The sequence below is a fragment of the Hippocampus comes genome, unplaced genomic scaffold (genome assembly GCF_001891065.2).
Source record: "Hippocampus comes isolate QL1 unplaced genomic scaffold, H_comes_QL1_v1.1 scaffold71, whole genome shotgun sequence".
NCBI classification, from domain to species: domain Eukaryota; kingdom Metazoa; phylum Chordata; class Actinopteri; order Syngnathiformes; family Syngnathidae; genus Hippocampus; species Hippocampus comes.
Window position 1 is genome coordinate 420,156 of NW_017805932.1, and position 22,411 is coordinate 442,566.

The following is a 22,411-nucleotide window of genomic DNA, read 5'->3' on the forward strand; positions in this document are numbered from 1 at the left end:
TTTTTTCGGTGTCTGGTCCCCGAAAAACCTCCCGGTGTGTGTGTGTGTGTGTGTGTGTGTGTGTGTGTGTGTGTGTGTGTGTGTGTGTGTGTGTGTGTGTGTGTGTTTGTGCTGCCAAATGATTTTCGTCCTCTCCACCACGAACTTCAATGATCAGTTGAGCTGATCCGTACGTCACCCCTCTCTCGCCTTTTATCTTGATTTCAATCGTTTTACTTTTTAAAGCTTTCCCAACATTTTAAATTCACTCAGCTTTTATTGAACAAGTGTTTCTTTTCGATTTTTGGTTCATGTTTGCAAGCCAATGAGGAGACTAAATTAGCTCTCGGATCCACATGCACTCAGTACACAGATTGCAAACACTCCGCTTTCTAGCAGACGATTTGAAGTACATCATTTCCATGAGCATCTCTCATTTTGTACAATTTAGCGTGGGGGGTGTTTCAAGATCAAACTTGGCCACCGTGTTCCACACAAACACACGCTCTGATTAAAAACTCAGTCGTCAGACAAATTTGCATCACCTCCAAAAATGGCAAAACGGATCCTGTAATGCCTGCCTCAAAAAAATCAAAATGGCATCCGGCCCCTGCTTTGAAAGCCTCCTCTCGAAGATGAGAGAAAAGTTCTCGTGAGGTTTTTGAAAGGGTACAGAATTGTGTGCAATAACTGCCTGCTTCATGTTTTCTTTTTATTATTTAAATGTCAACTATTTAAAATGAACATTGCCACTTTACCAAGGAAGCTGCATCCACACGTTTGTTGTTGTTTTAGACTTTTGGCCTTAAAATAGAAGCACCGCCATCGTTGTTTCCGATGCATTTTTTTCTCTCTTTCTTTCTGCTGCAAAGAAGAAGAAAAAGTTTTTAATTTTTCACAGGTAGCGATTTGTTTCTGTTTTCTGAAGCATTCTACGCTTTCTAAGATATGATGTCTGGACAAAGTAGTAATAAAGTTTTGGTTTTTTTTAATGAATACAAGCTTGGCTTTTCATTCGTTGGGTGATGTGTTTAATCAAATATGTTTTTTACGTGTCTTCGCTTCCTCAATTCGGCCCAATTAGCTTCTAAAAATTACAGTTGCGTGTAGGGAACAACAACAAAAAAAAAACGCATTTGCGCTCACGAGGAAAGCAAATTAAATGTTTCAAAGCTGATCGACAGGTTTGGAAGAGGAAGTTTCTATGTGTCCAGTCAACAAACTCATTTTCAAATTCTTTCCATGTGTTGTATTCTTGTTGTCTAGTCATGTGCGGTACTTAATTACTCTGTGGTGGCATGGGGACACCCGGACAACTCAACAACTGGAGTTTTTATTTTACAGAAAAGGGCAATCAAGATTTTGTATTGACTTGTGGAATACCGTGGGGGGGCTTTGAGCAAACAAAATTAACATTTAAAAATACTATAAAGTAAATAGCTTGACGGGCAGTGGAAAAAAAAAAAACATGATTTAAGGTGGCACAAGGCCCCAGTTGGCTACTTTGTCAACAGAGGTAGGGCACCTTTACCACCTTTAATAAGTTTAAGACCGGAGAATAAAAGTAAAAGTAAAACTTAAAAAAAGAACACGTTTTTAATTGATGAAAGGTAGTGGGCAGTGGATGGTTGACTTTGGCAATGGAACTTGGGGCTCCTTTATAATCACGTTTTCCCCTTTCATTTTTTTTTACTAGATTAGGGAGAAACATTTTGGGTTTTTTTTTCCATGATCAAAATAGTTTTTAAAAAAATTTTCAGGCGCTTTGCAAAATCTCGATAAGTTCCGTTTTGTGAGTAGCATGTCACTTACTCCTCCTTGCCCTGTAGTTTAGTTACAATTGATTTACAGGATAAGATCTGCAAAAGGTCCATTTAAAAAAAAAAGGTTAAAAGTTAACTCAACACAATTGTTTTGGAATTCCTGGCACACAATTCCGTGCGTTTCTGGTTGAAAGTAGTTAACTGTTAATCATGCAAGGATATTTCCCCAAAAGCTTGGTCGAGTTTATTATCTGAATCAAATATTGACAAGGAGAGAGGATGTGAGCGTAGCGTTTTTTTGTTTTTTTTCCCCATGCATGACTCCCTGGGTGAGACTTGACATATTGATGTTATGTTTTAGGAAATGCATTTTCTCAATCGACGTCATGTCATGGCAAAGTCCAGCGAGCAGTGCCGCGTGGTCCATCCGGCGCGAGTGCGTGCAGTCCCGCTGATAAGGTGAAGTTCGCATTGCTCGTGCTGATTACGAGACGCGCTTCGTGTACTTTTGGTGGTGCTACGAAATGATTCGACTCGTTTCCTCTTTCTAACGTGATCAAAAATACACATGATTGGGGTACGAGTCATGAAAAGGGCAAGGCAGGCAGGCATGCCAACAAAGGAAAAGACTACAATGAAAAACTTTTGCTTTTAATTTGCCTATTTTATGCATTCATTTCAAATACATTATTTGATTCAGTATTTGCTCTTAAAGTGTTACACATAAAACAATTTAAAAATATATATTTTCAACATTTAAATTGACTATTTGTCTTACATATAAGTGGTTAATAATTTTAACTTTAATCTAGGATCTAGGATACACATTTTAGCCTTCTCTCAAATAAAAATTGCAAGAAATATTTTATATAAACAAATATATGTGCACACACATACGTATTTGGATACATACACATTTTAGCCTTCTCTCAAATAAAAATTGCAAGCAAAAGAAAATGCTCTCTGGTAATAATTAAGCCAACTGCGTTCACATAACCATGTTCGACTCATCCACTTGACCCAAGAAGATTGCCCTGACCCACAAGCAGACTTGTAACGCGTTTATAATCGACGTCACTTCAAAGTGAGATGAAACGGGAAGAAGCGAAGCATGTTGCCTTCTCTTCAACTTCCAACGTCACCTGGGAAAAGCAAAGAAAAGTTTGAAGCCGCTTTGGTTTCAAATCGTCTCTCACACCTGAACTGAAGAGTTGATTTGGAATCTTTCATTTCTTGTGTAAAATGAAGATGAAAGTACATTTAAACGTGAGTTTTAAAATGTTTATATAATTGAAATACATATTCAATTATTCACCTATTTAAGACCAAACGAGAATTTGAGTATTACTGTTAATATTTGACGTGTCTAACACTGCGCTTGGGTGAGTTCCATGGAAAGCCTCGCGTCGCCATGACAACGCTTAAGCGCGGAGGCTTCCGTTTACTGGAGGTATGCTGCCACCTTCTGGCCGCTTTGAAAGTTACACTTCTATCTGCCCTTAAAGTTTTACAGTTTTCGAAAGCGGCGATTTCTTTCAGGTGAGGTCTTAATTTTAAAAAAAGTATTGATGACAATTGAGGAGGATTTGCATCCAGTACGACCACTGGAAATTCCCCGAATTCACCTTCAACCCAAAATCGCTCGACTCCTTGTGCATTTGACCGTGTTGATTCGAAGTGGATTTTGATACGTCCTGTCCCAATAAACAGCCATATCAAATTTCGTGTGAACGGGACTAACTGGTGCCTGAGGCGACTATTTTGCACCCCCCCCCCCATCCTTTAAACGGCACGTTTCACAGCTAGGGTTCAAATTATATTTCCATCGTTCGGTCGCAGTGAACAACCTGTGCCGGATTTGGTGTCAATCTAACTCACTGATGCCGCACAGCAACCATTTTCCAACCGATCCGAAAGCCAATGTGGCCCTCTTGTGGTTTGCTCGCAATGCTCTTAGTGGACAGCGGGTGTGCTCTTTAGCACTGCAGCACACGCCACTGCAGTGTGTGTGTGTGTGTGTGTGTGTGTGTGTGTGTGTGTCACTGGAGGAACGGGAGATGAAAGAGGAGGAGGAGGAAGATGAATAGGACGTGAAGGCCCAAAAAAAGTCATGGGGGCCGGGGTAGGGCTGGACCCCTTTTTGCTATAAATACACTGGCAGCTCGGAGGCTCGGATTTGGTGGTTTGGGCTTCGGACACGAGACCCCCTCCACCACCGCCGTAGGTGCAGTAGTTGCCTTCTTCAAAGGAATTACATCGTCATCATCTAGGATGCCTCGTGTGGACGCAGACCTCAAACTGGACTTCAAGGATGTCCTATTCCGGCCCAAAAGGAGCAGCCTGAAGAGTCGCTCCGAGGTAACATTGTCGCCGTTGCAGGCAGGAAGTAGGCACACCCCAAAAGCCAAATCTGCTTTTATTATGCAGAATGTCGTGTACATCTTTATGTTTGAGTGGTGTGGTGGTGGTGTTGTTGTTGTTGTGTAATCAGAGCTAATGGCTGCAGTTGGAGCTGTGTGACCTTCTCCAAAGGTGAAAAGCACTTCAGCGTGCAAATGCTCCCCTTGTCAGGAATTAGCTTTGATTACATTCTTATTTAGTGAAGCTTTCCTAATTCGCTCCAACAAGTCATTTGAAGCTAGCCAAATAGTGAACTAAACCAAAAGACATGGAACCGTCCCACCCCCCCCAAACAAAAAAAAAACGTTCCTTATACACAGTCGACCCTCGTTATATCGCCACTCTTGGCGATCTCTCGGTATATCAACATTTTAAATGCTAACAAGCCCATTCATACACCAGCTGCAAAATAGCTAACAGCTCGCCGCTATTCTGAGCCAACAACAGCCGACGCCACGTTATCATTAGCCGACTCCCACATCACTCACCAGACCAGGTCACAAGAGTCGTTGGTACACTACAGTCCTGTACAACATGAGGATGGACACTTCTAGGGGATAAAATTACATACGAATTATCTGGGGGAAGAGGAACATTTTTTTTTACTCTTGTAAATTGCAACTAAGCATAACCAAAGTCCCTTTCACTGGAAAAAAAGGTCTCTTTTTTTGTAACATTTCATCTAACTTGAAAATAATGTAGCATTCATTACAACTTCAATCTAACACAAGGTTTGTGAAAAAAATGGCACGAAACTCTGCCATAAAAAACAAAGATATGACTGTCTAAAAAATAACAATTGTGAAAATGAGGTTTTATTTTGCCACTGAGGTGAAACAATAACTTGTTTCAGGAAAAAAAATTAAAAGAATGACTGGCTTGATATTAAAATAGAACTTCAAAAATCTGGGTAATAAATAGCATGTTTTCCTTGTAAAATGCTTTATTCTTATAATATTATGGGTTTTATTTTTAAAAACTTTTTTTTAAAACTAAGAAAAAATACAAATGACTTCTTGAATGATTAGGATCTTTTTCTAAACGAAGATAATCAACCTATTCTTTGGGAGAAAAAAAACACCAGCTCAAAAATCAAAAAAACTTGTAATTTGTATTTGTAAAATTACAATTTTATATTTAGAAAAAACATGAGTATCCCTGTAAAATGAATGTTTTTTCATTTCGACAAAAATATGACTGTTCTTGTTTATAAAAAAAAAAACTTGTTTCCCCTCCACAAAACACAACTTCAATGTCGTAAAACGCTGGCTTTTTTTCCCCCATCGGGATAATAGTTTTTGTTTTTTTTCATAATCCATAATCCGACAGCGTGACGGCTTGCATTTGGGTGACCGGCGAATGCGTGACGTCCCCAGCAACCCGAGTCCAGTGGGGCTTCTGGGAAAAGGCGTTTAAAAATAGAAAAATAGGAGTGTGCACATTCTTCATGTGGTAGCGCGACAACACGTACACCTGCCCAATGCGGCAAACCTAAACCCAGGTGTGAGTAAGTCACATTCAATCAACACAAAAGTCTATACACCCCAGGTCGAATGCCAGCTTCTTGTCAAGTACCACTACGATTCCTACGACCAAAACAGTTTATATGTGCGTCATCAAAGGCTCTTTCAGGGGTAGCCGGTGAAATGTGATTTTGTATCATCCGGAACACAGGCACACGCCCAGAGATGAAGGTGTGCACGATTGTGCAAAGATTAACCAATTTGTTTTTTTGTACTTTTTCAACGAACTTGAACCGGTTCGAGGTCACATTCATGGTGGTGACATTTTTTTGAAATGATTTCTCTTAAAAACAAACTGTTAGTCGTTAAGGGCAAATATATTGAAGGGCCTTCAGGCAGTGATCTGTCACGTGCCACTAGAGGGAGACTGCATCCCATTAGTGGCACATGCACCAGACATCAGCTTGAATTCCATCACTCATTCAGGTAGCTCCCAAATTATAATGTACACGATAAGAGTTCTATAAATTCCAGGAGTGAACGCATGGAGGCCGAGTCCTAATTTGTGTTCAGACTTCTAACTTGTGGTACTACTCGTAATGTGTTGTAATATTTGTCCTAGGTGGACCTGCAGAGGACTTTCACATTCCGCAACTCAAAGCAGACGTACTCGGGAATCCCCATCATTGCCGCCAACATGGATACCACCGGAACCTTCGAGATGGCCCAAGTCCTCAGCAAAGTACAGACGTTTATTATGCTTTAAAAAAAAAAAATCATCATTATATGTGTATATAATTTTAACAAAACTCTGATTTTGTGTAGTTTAATTTCATAGAGTTGGTCAGTGAGGGGAAACAATACTGACCCCTCTCTCCTTATTCTATATTACAAAAGACTTGTCTCCAAACTGTTTTGAATATTTTCCATACTTGTACCATTTTGCGAGTATATCAATTTAGTAAACAGGAGATCAAATAAAAGAATAATCGGCGACCTTTCACACAACAAATTAAAAACACATTCAATTTGAGTACCTCCCTTGGATTTCAGTCGAGTTTTGTTTTGTTGAGACCTCAAAAAGGTTAATTGGCCACTTCTCTTGCTTGCAAACACAAGCCAAACTAAAAAGTGCTTTCAACGGGTGCTAGACTGGTACTCACTCAGTTCAACGGGTTGACTGTGGCGACCACGTCGGTGAGCTTGTTGGCGGCTGAGGCAACCAGACAGCCAAGCTGAAGGACAAAGCAGACCATGGAGATGACGGTGCGTCTGCGGCAGCCTCTCACCAGAGCGACTTTGGGCCACTGCTGTGCAAGGAAAAAGTTTCACTTTAGCTTTTCCCAAGGTTCAATACCCATTTATTTTTCTAACAAACACAAGGAATAAATTCATCTCCATTACAATAAACATAATTAGACGTGTTAATTGTCCAAAATGGTTTGGGTCTTGAACACTCTAAATTGTCCCTAGGTGTGATTGTACACGTGCCGCATACATATCCAATTTAAATCCACAGACAAAACAGGTCAATGTGTGGCATTAAACAATAGCGGCATGATTACTCAAACAAAAAATACATTTATCTTTATCTTCCAATCCATTACCTCAACCACTGCAAAACTCCACACTACTATATAGTAGTTGACAAGCAATTTTTGTCAAGAGAAAAATATGAAATAAATAAATCACATCATACTCACCACATATGCTATTGAAGATGCCAGTCTGTGTATGCTAACTGTTCCACTCATAACTACCAGTGTGTGTGTGTGTGTGTGTGTGTGTGTGTGTGTGTGTGTGTGCGCGCGTTCATGCGTAGGTATGACAACACGTCCAAGATGAAATCTGATTGGCCAAAAAATAAATATGCCCACAAACAGCCGGAAGTCGCGCGGCCAAGAGAGATGCTATGAAATGAAGACAAAACACTGTTTGAAGTAAATTAAAACCAATTCATTTAAATTGTGAATCTAGGTCTGTTCTTCTGATAGTGTTTGGGCCTGCAGAGAGGGCTTTGGAAGCCTTGACGGCGCGCCACCGACGTACAGACTGACATACACACAGAGACCAGACCTATAATAATTAAAAATAAGATGACCAGCGACTAACATGAAGCATTTTTTTCCTCCCCCAAATTGAATACTTTGTGATTTGAGATTTTTAAATTCGATTAATTGTTAAGATCTAATAGCCTGCATACAGGCAAACAAAAGTGCTATGCATAAACGTTAGCATGCTAGGTCAAGTCGCTAATTGCGATGAGGATGTTGACATTTTGTACAAAACATCCTGTCTGAGCACAGTAACAGAATAAATACACGAGATACTCACTCTCCATTGGCTTCCAAAGATTCCAAAACGAACCAGAAGCCTCTCTGTGTACTTTTTTGAAGAATATTTCCACGCGAATTATTTGTTCCGGGTCTGCCTCCGTCACTTCCACAAGTGACCAATCGTCTCTCTCGGACCTTCCAGGTACAGCCACGCCTACCTGATACGACCTAATTGGACATTACAGCTCAATAAACCAATAAAATGAAAGAAACCAAAAGATTGACATGTAAACTTAGGTTGGCATCAGACTTAAATTAAACTTGATTTGCACAAATTAACTTTGATGACACGAATGACTAAACGTGGGTGGCTTAATATGTTTTCACTGCTGCAAAGTTAATGATTTTATCTGTCTGCACTTTAAAACATTTTCCTGTGACTAACTCTAATTTCAGCACACGCTGTTTACGGCCATTCACAAGCACTACACGGTGGACGAGTGGAGGAACTTCGCTGCTAATCACCCGGAGTGCTTAGAGGTAAAGCAGCATCCGTTTGGGGAAAAACTCGAATCAATGATCACGCTTGGGTTCCTATTTGGACTTTTTTTACATGACAAAAAAAATAAGTCCTCATCTTTGATTTTTCTTCCTTGAAAAAATACAACTTTATGATTGTAAGATTACTTTTTGGGAGGGGGGCGGGGGTAAAATGTTTAAAAAAAAAATAATTGTCTTCAAACTAAAAAATATATATTTTTTTCTCCATGAACAAAAACCCCAACAACTTATTTGAAAGAAATGCAACTTGTTTTAAGATTACTTTTTGGGAGGGGGGCGTAGGTAAAATGTTTTAAAAAAACACTTCTCTTCACACTGAAAATATATATTCTTTTCTCCATGAACAAACACCCCAACAACTTATTTGAAAGAAATGCAACTTGTTTCCATAATGTAGACAAAGAAAACAAAAAATATGTTTGAAGAAAAAAGAAAAATATCGCTAATATATCTTATCACGTTGGCTTTTGGCTTTTACAAAAACATGTTTTCATTTTAAAAAATAGTTTTTTTTTTTAAAAAGTGTTTTATTTCGAAAATATACAACTTTTGTTCAATAGAAGTCCATATTTTATTCTAAGTGTGACTTATTCTAAAAATATTGCAAAAACATAGCTTTGAACTCTTAACTTTAAGGCTAAGTGAATGTGTTGTTTGTCATTTGGCGTCGCTAGCATGTGGCGGCTAGCTCAGGCAGCGGTAGCGGCGACCTGGACAGGCTGTGCGCCATCGCCCAGGCAGTCCCTGCCCTCAAGTACATCTGCCTGGACGTCGCCAACGGCTACTCGGAGCACTTTGTCGACTTTGTCAAGGCCGTGCGAGTGAAGTTCCCCACACACACCATCATGGTATACACGCACACACACACACTCATCCACAGGGACTTTTATGTAGTGGACCTACAAAGTAACGTCCTCTGAAAATCCAGTAACTAGGGAATAGGGAATAACTTTAACCTTGACATGAATCCCTAGTTTTTTTTTAAAGAGCGGACTTTTTAAAGGAATTGTCTTAAGTCCACTTTACAAAAATCGCTATGCAGTGATAAGGGGGTTGTGGATTTTCTAGGGATAGGAATGAATGAAGTACAAATACTGTACTTTGCTTCTCTACTCAAGTCCATTTTCAGATAGGTGCAATTTGTCTGCCGACTTTCCCGTATGCATCTTTTTTCAGGCCGGTAACGTAGTGACGGGGGAGATGGTGGAGGAGCTCATCCTCTCCGGGGCCGACATCATCAAAGTGGGCATCGGACCAGGTGGGTAGAGCACACCATCTGACATCTTGCTTGGCATGGTTCAGAGGACGCAATTTCACCTAAAATAGCTATTTTATTATCGCATTGTATTATAAATATACGTATCTAGTACCCCGTGTGTGTTTGTGTGCGTCTGTGCATTTTAGGGTCTGTGTGCACAACAAGGATCAAGACGGGCGTCGGTTACCCTCAGCTGAGCGCCGTCATCGAGTGCGCCGACTCAGCCCACGGCCTCAAAGGTCACATAATCTCGGTACGTATGATGAGAATTGAACTATCCTAATAAAACAATCATCATGGTAACGTTGGACAAGTTGCATGAGCAGGTCTTGTTGTCAATGCACGGAAGTGTCCACTAGAGGGAGCCGTCACGCAGTGGCTGGATTGATTGAAGTGTTTTGGGTTTTTTTTTTTCTTTTGTGGCTTTTCTCGGGGTCATGTTCAGGATGGCGGCTGCAGTTGCCCTGGAGATGTGGCCAAAGCCTTTGGTGAGTCCATCAGGGAGCAAGTGTGAGTTCACTGTGCAAAACAATCAGACACCTGGACTAATATTTGTCATTCAAGGGAAACTCGAGGGAACCCCCCCTGACCACCCCACTAGGCTAAACTAGGCTGATATAATCAATATTGCATTGGTGGCATAAGAATTAAGCAGATGAATCCACACATTTTCAACATATTTGACGGCAGACATTTTAACCAACGCTGAAATTGATGCCAAAGTGCCCTGGTAGAATTGCAACTGGTCTAACATTTGACCCGCAGGTGCGGGCGCCGACTTTGTGATGATGGGCGGCATGCTGGCGGGACACGACCAGTGCTCGGGTGATTTGATTGAGAGGAACGGCAAAAAGTTCAAACTCTTCTACGGGATGAGCTCAGACACGGCCATGAAGAAATACGTGGGCGGCGTGGCAGAGTACAGGTAACACTTGACTCCCATTAATCGAGGGGCCCCACAGTCAAACAACAACTACAGTGGCGCTTGGACCCAGACCAAGAATATTATTGATCTGCAGAAAAACACAATTTGCAATGACTTGCATATTTTGGGTCAGGGCGTCAGAGGGCCGCACAGTGGAGGTTCCCTATCGGGGCAACGTGGAGGATACGGTGCGCGATGTCCTGGGCGGCGTGCGCTCCACATGCACATACGTGGGCGCCGCCAAGCTGAAGGAGCTGAGCCGCCGGACCACCTTCATCCGCGTCACACAGCAGTCCAGCCAAATGTTCGCCTAGCGTCCCCTGTGGCCCGGCCGCTTCAGGACATCTCAGGATTCTTTGCTGTCAACCACCTTGACGCCCTACCGATATTGGACAAGGAGCTCGGAAACATACTTACAGCGGTGCCTTGACGTCCATGAAAACACGGCAGTGAATGGAAATACACAAAGACGACGTTCAGAACAGCTCAGTAAGCTGCATTCATGATAGTCGCTTCTCCCAAGTCGAGTCACCACTGCACATGGCACGGAAAGACGACTAAGACACCAAAGTCTCGTTTTTCGCTGCTCTATTGATGGAGGTCAAGAAATCTGCAAAAATCTCACAATGTCACTTTTTGTTTCAATGCAATAAAAGTGCACGTGGAGACGTCTGCTTCCGACCTCACTTGTGCTCGTCATTGTTGTTTTATTTTTTTTACTTTGCCAGGGTTTTTTTTTTGGGGGGGCAGGGGGTTACGGCTCACTCTTTCATAAAAAGGCATATTTTAGATTATTATCAAAAAAAAGTTGGATATTTTTGAGGGTTAAAAACTATTATTTTCCATTTTTTTCTGACAGTTATTTTCAATGAAAGAAGTTCGATACAATTTGAGAAAAAGTTGGGATATTTTCCAAAAACAAAATGTCACCAGTGAAAAGGTTTGTAGTGTACTAAGAAAAGGCAAATATTTTCAATTCAAAAGTTGTACATTCTGAAAAAAAACTCATTTTACAAGGAAAATATCTTCCGAATGGGAGGTCAATATTTATGAGGGAATTGGTATTTTGGGGAGAAATGTATTTTTTCTTTTTTTTTTTAGAAATGTCGTATATTTAGTGTGTGTGTAAGTGTGTGTGTATATACATATATATATATATATATTTTTTTTTTGACAAGAAAGTAGTGTTTTTGAGAAACAAAAATGTTTCACATTTTACAAGAAAAAAAATTCATAATCTCAAGAAAAGGCGTATTTTTAACGATTTTTTTTTTAACGAAAGAAAAAAAATTGACTTTTTAAAAAAAGAAAATAGGTTTATATTTTTCGAGAATTGGTATATTTTTTGTGAAAAAAAGCAAAAGATTGTGGTTTTTTTTCTGTAGAAAAAATGTCTGGGGAGGAAAACACGAATGACATTTCCTAGGGGGACTAAAAAACCCGACAGAAAAAAAACAATCAGTTATTGAAATTAGTAATGTATTCCCTCTGAAAAAAAGACTCTTCCCCCCTTTGAAATGCGAACAAAGTACTCTCAAAAATGTTTAAATTAAAAAAAAAAAAAAAAACCACAAACATTAGCGGTGCCGGGGGAAAAAATGAATGCTATGTATGGTTTTTCACAAATTTCACAAAAAAAAAAAGAATTGCTTTGAGTAAGCTACAAGACAAATGTTTGAGCACAAACTACTACACAATTCATCTCAGTTTCGGGGATCAAACTGCGACGACATGCTTGTCGTGGTCCATTTCAATTCATTTTTCATGCGAGTGATGAAGATACATTAAGTGTGGTGCGTGTGACAGAGAGGTGGGCCAAAACACACCCCCGAAAACACAAAGTGCCCGTTTATTCCCGATATGTCAAGATTTCATTTCGTTTTTTTTTTGTTTTGTTTTGTTTTGTTTTTTTCTGAAGAAGTGCATTTGTACACATACGCCAAATACGTACAGCTAGCTGCCAGCTTTTTGCATGGCTAGCCAACAAGAAGAAGAGGAGGAGGAGGGTGAGGGTGAAGAGATGATGGTGGGTACAGTCAAATACAAACTGGGAAACCAGTGCGCCCCCCGCAGGCCTCATTGTCCTTTGCGAGCCACCGTCAAGTCCAGTTCCTTGGCGTGCAAAGACGGTGAAGAGGGGGGCAATCCTGAACATCATCGTCATCATCATCATCAATGTTAATCATGTGAAATTATTTCTCATAAATTTACATGTCGTATACAAGCCAAACAGACCACCTTGGAAATTGATTCAAACAATCAAAGTGGGTCTACTCGTTTTGTTTTTTTTTTGTTTTTTGTTTTTTTAAATCTCTTTTCTGCCTGAGTTGGTTATCCAGCGCTACGGACAAACAATTAAAATAAAATAAAAAATACAAATCCTGATTAAATTTTAAAACACAATAAAGTGCCGACAAACTGGTTTTTTTTCTTCTTTTAAATTGTCATCCAAAAAAAGCGCAAACATTTATTTATTTTTCGAAATCATCAAGTTGTGCAAGAAAAAAAAAAGAGCGAAAAGTGATCCTCCGTGTTGAGGACGCTTGTCGTAAAAAAATAAAATAATAATAATAATAATGTTGACATTCTGGTCATTTCTTAGCGAATGACGTGACAAACTCACAAAAAAAAAAAAAAAAAAAAAAGCCTAAAACAACGTTAGGGTGACAATGACGACGGCGTGGCAGAAGGCCGCCTGCATGGCACCTTGGTCCACCGGACCCCGAACAACACGCCGTCGGATCTTGAGCAACAACAAAAAAAAAAAATTGCGAAAAATGTTGTGGTTGGAAAGTTCGCGGTACAAGATGGCGGATGCCACACAAGACAATGCGGAGGGAAACAAAGAAAAGAGAAGAAAAAGAACATTTATTCTTTTGTAATCTACATTTTCTGCCTTTTTTTCTCCCTCTTTCACCGACCTCCAACACAACAGTCACCCACTTTTATCATTCGTGTGCGAGGAAGTAGCAGTCCTAGATGCAACGTGTGCAAAATAAATTTTGTTGTTTGAATTTTGTGCCTTTGTCGTCTCTCTTCCCCCAGACCCCAATTCAGCAGTCACTTATTTCGTATCATTTGTGCAAGACAAGGTAGTGGTCCAAGATGTGCAAAATAAAATAGGAGGGTGGGAAATGTTTCTTTTTTTTTTAGGTTTTTTTGGGGAGGTTTTGGGGGGGTGGTTACAATTTTTTGCCTTTTTTGTTGTCTCTCTTCCACCGTCGCCCACTTTTGTCATTCATGTGAGAAAAGGCAGCGGTCCAAAATGGTGGTTGCTACACTGGACAACGTGGCAATGTGCAAAATAATTTTGGGGGAGATATTTTTTTTTGTTGTGGTTTAAAATGTCTTGCTTTTTTTTCTCTTGACACACACAAACACTAACCCCCACGCGTTAGCAATCAAAAGTCACCGACTTTTGTCCATTTGTGTGTAGGTTGCATTCCAAGATGGCGGTTAATACGTTAGCCAATGTGCAAAACAACAAAAACCCCGAAAACCATTTATTTCTTTTGAGTTTTATGTTAGAGAGAACAAAAGAAAAAAAGCAAGGCTTTTTCTCTTTTCCTCCAATCAACAGTCAGTGATTTTGTCATTCGTTGGAGAGGTTAGAGGTCAAAGATGGCGGCCACCGCCCAAGCTCGGATTCCAAAGTGCTGAAACATTAATTCTTTAAAAACCTCCACTCACATGTGCATCATCTGTTGTTGTTATGACTTATATATATATGGATTTCATTAAAAAATGTGGTCCCCACTGTGGCAATGAGGTTTGTCTTTCTGAACATTGAGTAAGATTTATCCATTCACGCACACATACACACGAAGGCCGTTGGGGAGGGGGGTTGGCACAACGCAATGTCAATTTGACAGACACGCGGCGTGGAAAGGGGAACTTTAGTTCGTCTTCTATTGCACATGATGGAATATTTATATGGGGCGGGGGCATGAAAAACCCTGGTTCCCTCTCGCTCACTCGCCTGCCTTTGGGAATTACAATAAATGAAATTAGGTGGGAGCCGGGTAAAGCGGTGGCGTAGCGAGGGTTGTCCAGGTCGTCTCCCAAGGACCGCCCCGCCAACACTTTTCAAGCGACCTCCCGGTTGTTTCCTTACAGCAAACCCTAAATCGCCTCCAAGTAGTTGCAATGGTGCCCTAGCTTGACCACAGATTGCTATTCGTCCCCTTCAAAGCTGATCCCTAATTTGCCCTCTCAAGGGGCTCCTGGGTTGGCCCCTACTTTAGCCCCAGGTGCCCTCTGGTTGTCACCTGAGGTTACCCACAAGTAGCCGTCTTAAGTTGCCCCTGACGAAGCTCCTGATTGTCCAGAGGTCACTATGTGGTGGGCCCCAGTTGCCCATTTTTCACCCAGTTTTTGCCACAACTGCTCAATAAGTTGCCCCCATTGTGTTCGGCGGTTGCTCACAAGTCACTTTCAGTCCATTCTTATAGTTTGGCCCCTAGTTTTTCCACTGGCTGCCACTCAGGTAGTTCCTTGGTGGCCCCAACATCCACACTGATCCCTCATTCAACCTCACGTAGATCCTAGGTTCGGTTTTGCACATACTGGTTGCCCCTGATGTCATGTCAAATAAGTTCCTGAATTAGCCACAGTTTACCATCGAGGTTATCTCAAGGTTGCCCTGAGGTCAAACCTACGACACTACCCGAACACCAGCAGGTGACCGCTAGGAAAAATTCTTAAATTGCTCCCTCTAGGTCACTCCCAGGTTCCCCTCTAATTTGACCCTGGTGCCACCTACCCGGGTCAGTCCCTAAATCACCCCCCACCCCAAGTATTTCCTAGTTGCCCTGTTGGTTTGGCCAAGGTGGTTTTCCCCAGGTACCCCCTGGATGATTACTCGATGTCCCCAGGTGGACCCTCGGCTGCTCCCCAAGTCACTTCCTGGTGAACACCAAAATCAACAGTAAAGCAGTTCCTCGGTTGCATGCAAATCCCACTCTAGGTCGCTCCCAAGTTGCCCCCAAGGTTGCCTCCCACTCCTGAAAAGTCTGTTCCCATGGTCACGGCCCCATTTGCATGCCCCGCTACGCCACTGCAGCAAAGGTAGCTGACGGTTATTGAGGATTAAACTGTTGCGCCCCCTGCAGGGAGGGCAGGGGGTGGCGTCTTGCCAGGTATCAGACTCTGGCAGGAGGATTTTGAGGGTTGTGTTGACCTACTGCATACAAACGAGGCCAGAATACGACGATGCGTTCAGGCGCTCCTCAAAAATATATATTTTTTTCCAATGAGGGTTTTGGTTGCTGGAGGATCTCTAAAGAAATGTTTATTGCCAACTACACTACCGGAATGATTGTGTGTGTGTGTCTGTGTGTGTGTGTGTGTGTGTGTGTGAGTGTGCGTGTGTGTGTGTGTACGTAACACACTCGTACACATGCAAAGTGCATGGTATTGCTTTCTTAGGTAACCACAGCAATGCAAGAATGACTTGGCTTTGGCTCCGTTAGTTACATTGTGTGTATTTTAAACCTGAAGAAGAGTAAAAAGTTTTCGAGGTTTCAAGAGGCTGATTGGTTGGGTTCGGTGTTCCAGTGGAGAGGTTCACAAAAATACGTCGTACGCTCTCAAGACACAATACACATCCCAAATGACTTCCGCTTGTGATTGTGAGGTTTCGGTGGAAAATAATGTGGAACCCTGTTTTTTTTTTTTTTGTTTTTTTTTTTAGCATGACAAAATAAAGCATCTTCAGAATCTCATACATATGCACTCCGCATCCACCAAGCACGTTATCATCTTCCTCATCAACCTCCACTCAGTATCCACCCATGCACTTGCTATCACCACTGCTAGCTTGTTTACCCGACAAGCCCAAAACCAAACGCTAAAAGTGAAGCAAGGCAAGGTGCTAATGAGCACAACCTGCCAGTGCCTGTTAGGTTTCCCCCAAACTCTCTCTCAAGTTAACCCCTAGCTTACTTCCAGGTTGTTCCCAAAGCCTGGTTGACCCCTAGAAAACCAACTAAGTTTCCCCCAAGTAGTCACTTGGTTGCCCAAAAGTTGCCCTCTGGGTAGCTAGCAAGGTTGGCTAATGTCTATCTCAGGAATTCCTCCAAAGGTTTTCCCAGGGGGTTTCGCCTGGATACCTTCCTTCCCTTTTGGAGCAAGGCGGGTCCCTCCCTCGATCCACACACTTTGGGTTGCGCCCAAAATAACTCCATGCGTGCGCAGGTTACATCCAAGGTGACCAGTAGCTTGTTTAGTGAACAAGGCTAGTAAGAAGAGCCAAAAATGGGGTAACACAATCATTATGTTTGCCCTTAAATTCCACCCAAGACAGCTTTCCTGACATTGCTAACCAGGCTGACTTCAAGGTGCCAAATAGGTTCCCCAGGATTAACAGCTAGGTGGCTGCTAGCTTGTTTAGCGCACAGCACGCAAAAAGGGGAGTCAAATCCTGTATTTTGTTCTTGTACTTCTTCCTTTCATAACTTTGCTGCTGTGAATTGGGAATTTCTCCATTGCGAGACTAATAAACGATTTCTTATATTATCTTAAATAAAGGGGCGAGGCATGTAGCACCCCCAGAGGGCTTCTATGTTGGCCCTAAAGACACATGTAGCCACCTAACAGCTTCTAACACGGGAAAACTTGTATATCAAGGCACCACTGCATAAAATAGACATGAATGATTAAGAGATTTAGGGATGCTCCAGTGTTTCTGTCTGATCGAAGAAAACAGGGTCCACCCACAAAAAAAAAAACAAAAAACATCTTCTGCATACTGCAAACTCCTTCTTTCCTCCTGATGTGCAAACAGCAAGATTCTCTTTCAAAGATTCCAAAGTGGAAACGCTGGACATTGTCACTCGCTCTCGTTCTCTCGCTTGACTTACATATTTTCTATTTATGAAATGAGTGTATTATTTGTCTATACACGGTATACATAAAGTCTTACACAAACACACCACATAGCACTGTGCAACTGTACTGTTCAACTACGAGTGTGCAAGACGTTCAAATTGCAGTCCGCCGGGGGACAAAACGCACCAAAAACAGAAGAAACTTTTCCATACACCCGCACTACAAATACATCAAATTACAGGGATGGCTTGGACTGTTTTGTGTTGACGTGTGTGTGTCTGTGTGGGTGTGTGTGTGTGTGTGTGTGTGTGTGTGTGTGTGTGTGTTGACAGATATTTTGCACACAAATACAAAGACAGCCTTCAAAACTCGCCCCACCACGAGCTTTTCGTCACAAAAATTCATTAATTCCTCGCCACTTGCGTTTCGATTTCCTTTGAGGCACATCGACGGGACCGCCCGCCCCCTCCCCCCCAAAAAACGGCCCCCTGCTTCGCTCGCCAAAGTGCTGCTGCTGCTGCTACTTGTTACTCCCCCCTACCCTCTGACAAACATACAGTACAGTACTGCGTTAAAAAAATAAAACAAAACCAAAATGCTCTCAGACAGCCTCTCTTTCAATTTTGTTACAAAAATATAAAGTAAAATTTTATCACCAAACACGAACTTTCGCCGCCCCCAGTGTGTTTGCACTTGTACAAAGTTTGATATCTATTTTATAAAACCAACGTTGACCTGTCACAGTTCCGCCGCCCACTTTTTAAAACCCCTGATTGAGGTTTGTTGAACAATCATTGAAAACTGGTGAGACACAAGGAGGATCAAAACTCAGCCGCGAGGCTAAAACGCTAAGCTAACGAGGCGAAAAAAAAAGCATTGTCGCCCCCCCCCCCCCGCGCCCCCTCTCAACAAGGTTACCAACTCATGCTAACGCGCGATGAGCTAGCTTGCGCCACACCAGCTACTGCACTTTGACCAGATCCTATGAACGCCGTCCAAAAAACTGCAAAGATTGTTTGTGTTGGACTACACGACTAATAATAATGCGATAACATGTTGAGCATCGCCGTCTCGACCGTACGGTATTCATGATAAAAAGAAAACCAAAGAAAGTGCGCATCCATGGTTTTGCAAGAAATCTCAAATTTTCTTGGAGTCTTCACTTGCCAATATTCGATCTTCCCTCGATGGTGACTTTCACCTCGTGGGGGATAAAAGTCGGTTTGACCAAGGTCAAGGGCAGTTCCTCTGGTTTTTCCACTTTCCGACACTCGGGGGCTGACCATCTGCGCTTCCTGCTGTTGCTGCTGGTTGGCTTCCTGGGGTCTTCCTTCAAAAAAGACGCCCTTTCGCTGAAGCCGAGATCCCCGTTTTCCACAGCCACTACGCCGTTCTCTTGCTCCCCATGCCTGGAGCCTCGTCCAGCACTGCTCTGGGGGACGCCGGAGACTGTCTTGGAGGCGTCGAGGAGGTACCCGTGGCTGGGGGCTAGGGCTAAGGAAGCGGGGACCGGCTCCGGCAGGTGAGTCTTGGTCAGGGATCCGTTCCTCAGATTCTTGAGGGTGAGCGAAATACAAACATCGCCCACTGAGAGCTTGGTGCAAGGCAGCTCCAGGAGTCGGGCGGTCCGGTCCGGGCAGCATGACGACCATCCCTGGCCGAAAACGAAGAAGGGATACTCCACCAAGACCTCTACACTCACCTGCAAGTGCGGCAAAAGATCCAATCACATTTCTTTTTCACTCTCACCATTTGCTCAAGCTATTTGGTCTCCAAAGGTTTATTTCAGATACAGTGGTACCTCTACTTACGAACATCTCTTGAAACGAAATTTTCAAGTTACGAAATGCCTCAACAGGAAAATATTACCTCTTGTTACGAAAGAAATTTCAAGATAGGAAAGTAAAAATACAGTACGGACTGCTACTTGCAGCTCCAAGTTTCCCGAACGCAACATATTTATAGCTGCTCTGCCATTGGCTACTACCGAGCATCATCCTGTCATCCCATTGGCTAAGAGGGACCTCTACTGTGTGTGTCAGTGTGTGTAGATCAGGGGTGTCAAACATACGACCCGCGGGCCGGAACCGGCCCCCAAGGAGGTTCAATCAGGCCCGCAGAATAATTTAAAAGTGAAAAAATGCATAAATGACACAGAATGAATATTTTTAATGTGCAATTCATTGAATATCCACTGGGGGGCACATTATTTTGATCAGAGTAGAAGACAACATTGTTTTGATCAGAGAAGAAGACAACAGCAACGCAGCCTCAGTCTGTCACTGAGACAGACCCAAAACAGCAGACGCTATCAAGGACATGTGAATACTTTATTTTTTACACATTTAATAGCGCTCTCCTTAGTTTGTAAGGTGTAGGCAGGGATTAAATGTAGATTTGATATGCACATGTGTAAATGGTTTAAAAAATCCTTTCTTTATAAATCTCGTTTAATATTAAAGTGCATGACTGTATTTTGTGGGATCAGTTGCAATGCATATTGGCGAATGATCAAAGTCATTTGCACATTTGTCGAAGGAAATCTAAGGTGATTCATGCAATGTTTTGTAAAAGATATGTTCATTCAATTTCAACTGAAAGGGCGGACCCTTTTCAAGTACAGTTAATATAAAATGAGGAGCTGGGATTAAATGTGTGGCGTCTGAAAAGACATCTCAATACGTCTTTGGGAGTGAATGAGTTAATGTTCTTGTGCTTCTTTCGACCAAAACAAAGGAAAGACATATTATTTTGGTTATTTATAGCAGCGTAAGGTATGGTTTTAATGGTCCGGTCCACTTGACATCTACCGAGGCCGTATGTGGCCCACAATGTGAAATGAATTTGACACCCCTGGTGTAGATAGAATGTGTTTATGCAGCGTCCTTGTCATTCGCCCCTCGGGCCATGAGATGTTCCTGTAGTTTTACGTAAATATGAATCACCCAGAAAAAGTGTTCACCAGTCGGACGATCGCTCACTATGCTGATGTTTGCCTTGGACATTTTCGAAGGATTGTTAAAAGCCGACAAATCAAATGTCCTTGGATCAGTTTTTTACAAAACGCCGGGGAAAAAAAACAACACTTCTGAGAGAGAACATGAACTAAAGAGGGCAAAAAACGACGAGGACGCAGTTAAAAGTTAAATGAGCATCATTATTAGTCTTTATTCTTTGTTTTTTCCATTATGCACAACACTTGTTCCTTTATTGTGCAATAATCTAATTGTAACATGTATTTGTTACATATTTTGATGCATTTTTTTGCTTGAGGAAACATATATGTCTGAATTTGGGAGAGGGGTTGGGGGGGCTTGGAACGGATTAGGGCATTTACATGGAAAACGCGTCTCGACTTCCAAAATTTTCGAGTTAAGACATTTCTTCCCGTACCAATTAATTTTGTAAGTAGAGGTACCACTTTATTTTTAAAAAGTGCCTTACCTGTGAACGGTGCTCGCCCACGGAAAACTGAACGATGGCAAAGTTAGGCGAGGAGCAGCTCCTGTCGATGCGCTCCACCGTGGACGAGTCGATCTTCAGCTCGCTGCTGATCTCGGCGCTCTGGATGAAGTCCTCCATCTTCAGCTCCTCCACACGCTTCAGCTCACCGTCCGCCAGCTGGATAATGGATCCTTTGAAGAAATACGCCGGCAGAGACGGTGGAGCCGCCGCCGCACCGCCTGACAGGGGAGCGGGCGCCATCGACGGAACCACGGGCAGGTGGAGCTGGGCCTGAACCACCGTGCCTGAGGTGACCTGGTGGCATGAGCTACCGGGATTGTCTGGAGTTTCTCCACCGTAGGCCTGGGGAGAGGACGTCACCACCTGGGATGCGGGTGGCTCCAAGGTCGACGCGCCACTGCCGCTGACCGGGATGATGACCGGCTGGGCTCCTGCAATGAGCACATGTTGCTGTAGGCTGGTATGGTAGCTGATTGGCGCATGTTGGCTGCCGCTGGCTTCCGCTATGTAACCAATCACCGGAGTCTGAGGGTAGATATTGCTGGGATGCACCCCCACGGAAAGAGGTTCCACCGTAGAGTTGTGAGTGGTCTGTATAACGGTCTGTGGCGACAGGGTGCTGAAAGAAGCTTTCAGATTGTCTACACCTAAGGGCGACGGAAATGTAAAAGAGTGGTTGGACGACAAAGGGGTGCGGTTGACCGGTTTTCCCAGGAGGATGCTGCCTTTTTCCAGGTGCGTCTTCCGAGGGCTGCCCCGGGATGGTGCCACCTGGGGGTCCCCGTGGCTGTTGGGCATGAGCATGACGGAGGTTCTCAGAGCCAAGGGGTCGTGAGCGTAGTCTGACGGGAGAACCAGCTGGCAGGCCTCGTAGGCGTCGCGCAATTTGACCGCTTTCTCCGGCGTGACCCCGAACTTCCGACTCGGCTCCAGTCCACCGTTGTGAAGCTCTTTGGAGCCTGCGCCGCCATCCTCTTTTCTGGCACTACTGACATCCGTGTAGTGCGCGCCCTGGGTGTGATGGGGCTGCAGGGAGGAGGTGTGAGGTGGGGGCATGGCGGAGGCGTACCGGATGGATGCTCGAGGTTGATCGTATTTGGTGGCGTGCTTCTCGGGGAGCGACGACAATCTCTGAGAGGTGGAAGAGGAGAGGGAGGGAGGCGGAGGGGGAGGCGGAAGAAGCTGAGGGGCGATGTAACCGGCGTATGGGGCGCTGTAGGGCGAAGTGATGAACTGAACGTTGGGGGGCAGTTGGGCGTAGTGGAGCGTCCCTCCCACGTGAGTCTGAGGCGAGGTGTAGACGGCGGGAAGGGACGAGACGAGTCTCATGGAGTCGGACGCGGAGGATTTATACAGAGCGGCGTCCGACTGGGCGGCGCTACGAGGGACGCTCGTGGCGCTGCCACTCCCGCCGGCCACGAACCAGGCGAGGTTCCCCGGGGGCTGGGGCTCGACGGTGGGGGGCGGAGCGATAGGGCAATGGCTTTCCGATG

General features: G+C 43.3%; 2 protein-coding genes and 1 long non-coding RNA gene across 7 annotated transcripts in view; 1 reads left to right on the forward strand and 2 right to left on the reverse strand.

Moving 5' to 3' along the window:
- Positions 1–3,801: 3,801 nt before the first annotated feature.
- Positions 3,802–11,173, forward strand: LOC109528069 (GMP reductase 1). Its single transcript, XM_019890347.1, has 9 exons — positions 3,802–4,100; positions 6,228–6,347; positions 8,338–8,421; positions 9,117–9,290; positions 9,619–9,700; positions 9,847–9,953; positions 10,146–10,188; positions 10,466–10,625; positions 10,759–11,173. The coding sequence occupies exons 1-9, from the start codon at positions 4,014–4,016 to the stop codon at positions 10,937–10,939; spliced, it is 1,038 nt and encodes a 345-aa protein (XP_019745906.1). The 5' UTR covers positions 3,802–4,013; the 3' UTR covers positions 10,940–11,173.
- LOC109528070 (uncharacterized) lies at positions 6,276–8,331 on the reverse strand. Its single transcript, XR_002170638.1, has 3 exons — positions 7,940–8,331; positions 6,769–6,915; positions 6,276–6,365 (listed from the first exon to the last, which is right to left on the reverse strand). It is a non-coding gene; the product is annotated as an uncharacterized LOC109528070 (long non-coding RNA).
- A 4,693-nt stretch (positions 11,174–15,866) lies between the features above and the next one.
- The window catches only part of atxn1a (ataxin 1a), a 38,065-nt gene continuing 31,520 nt past the window's right edge, over positions 15,867–22,411 (reverse strand). For all 5 annotated transcript variants that reach the window (XM_019890275.1, XM_019890273.1, XM_019890274.1 and 2 more), the window contains 2 exons: positions 20,898–22,411; positions 15,867–19,155 (listed from right to left, as the gene is read on the reverse strand). The exon at positions 20,898–22,411 is cut by the window's right edge. In XM_019890275.1, the coding sequence (XP_019745834.1) occupies positions 18,613–19,155; positions 20,898–22,411 (2,057 nt within the window). In that variant the 3' untranslated portion in view covers positions 15,867–18,612. The remainder of the gene's footprint in view (positions 19,156–20,897) is intronic.

Bases quoted from the DNA above. Each gene is read 5' to 3' on its own strand.
- LOC109528069 (XM_019890347.1), top strand. From the start codon at position 4,014: ATGCCTCGTGTGGACGCAGACCTCAAACTGGACTTCAAGGATGTCCTA. The intron at 8,422-9,116 runs GTAAAGCAGCAT...TGGCGTCGCTAG, and splicing joins ATCACCCGGAGTGCTTAGAG to CATGTGGCGGCTAGCTCAGG. The intron at 9,954-10,145 runs GTACGTATGATG...GGTCATGTTCAG, and splicing joins TCAAAGGTCACATAATCTCG to GATGGCGGCTGCAGTTGCCC.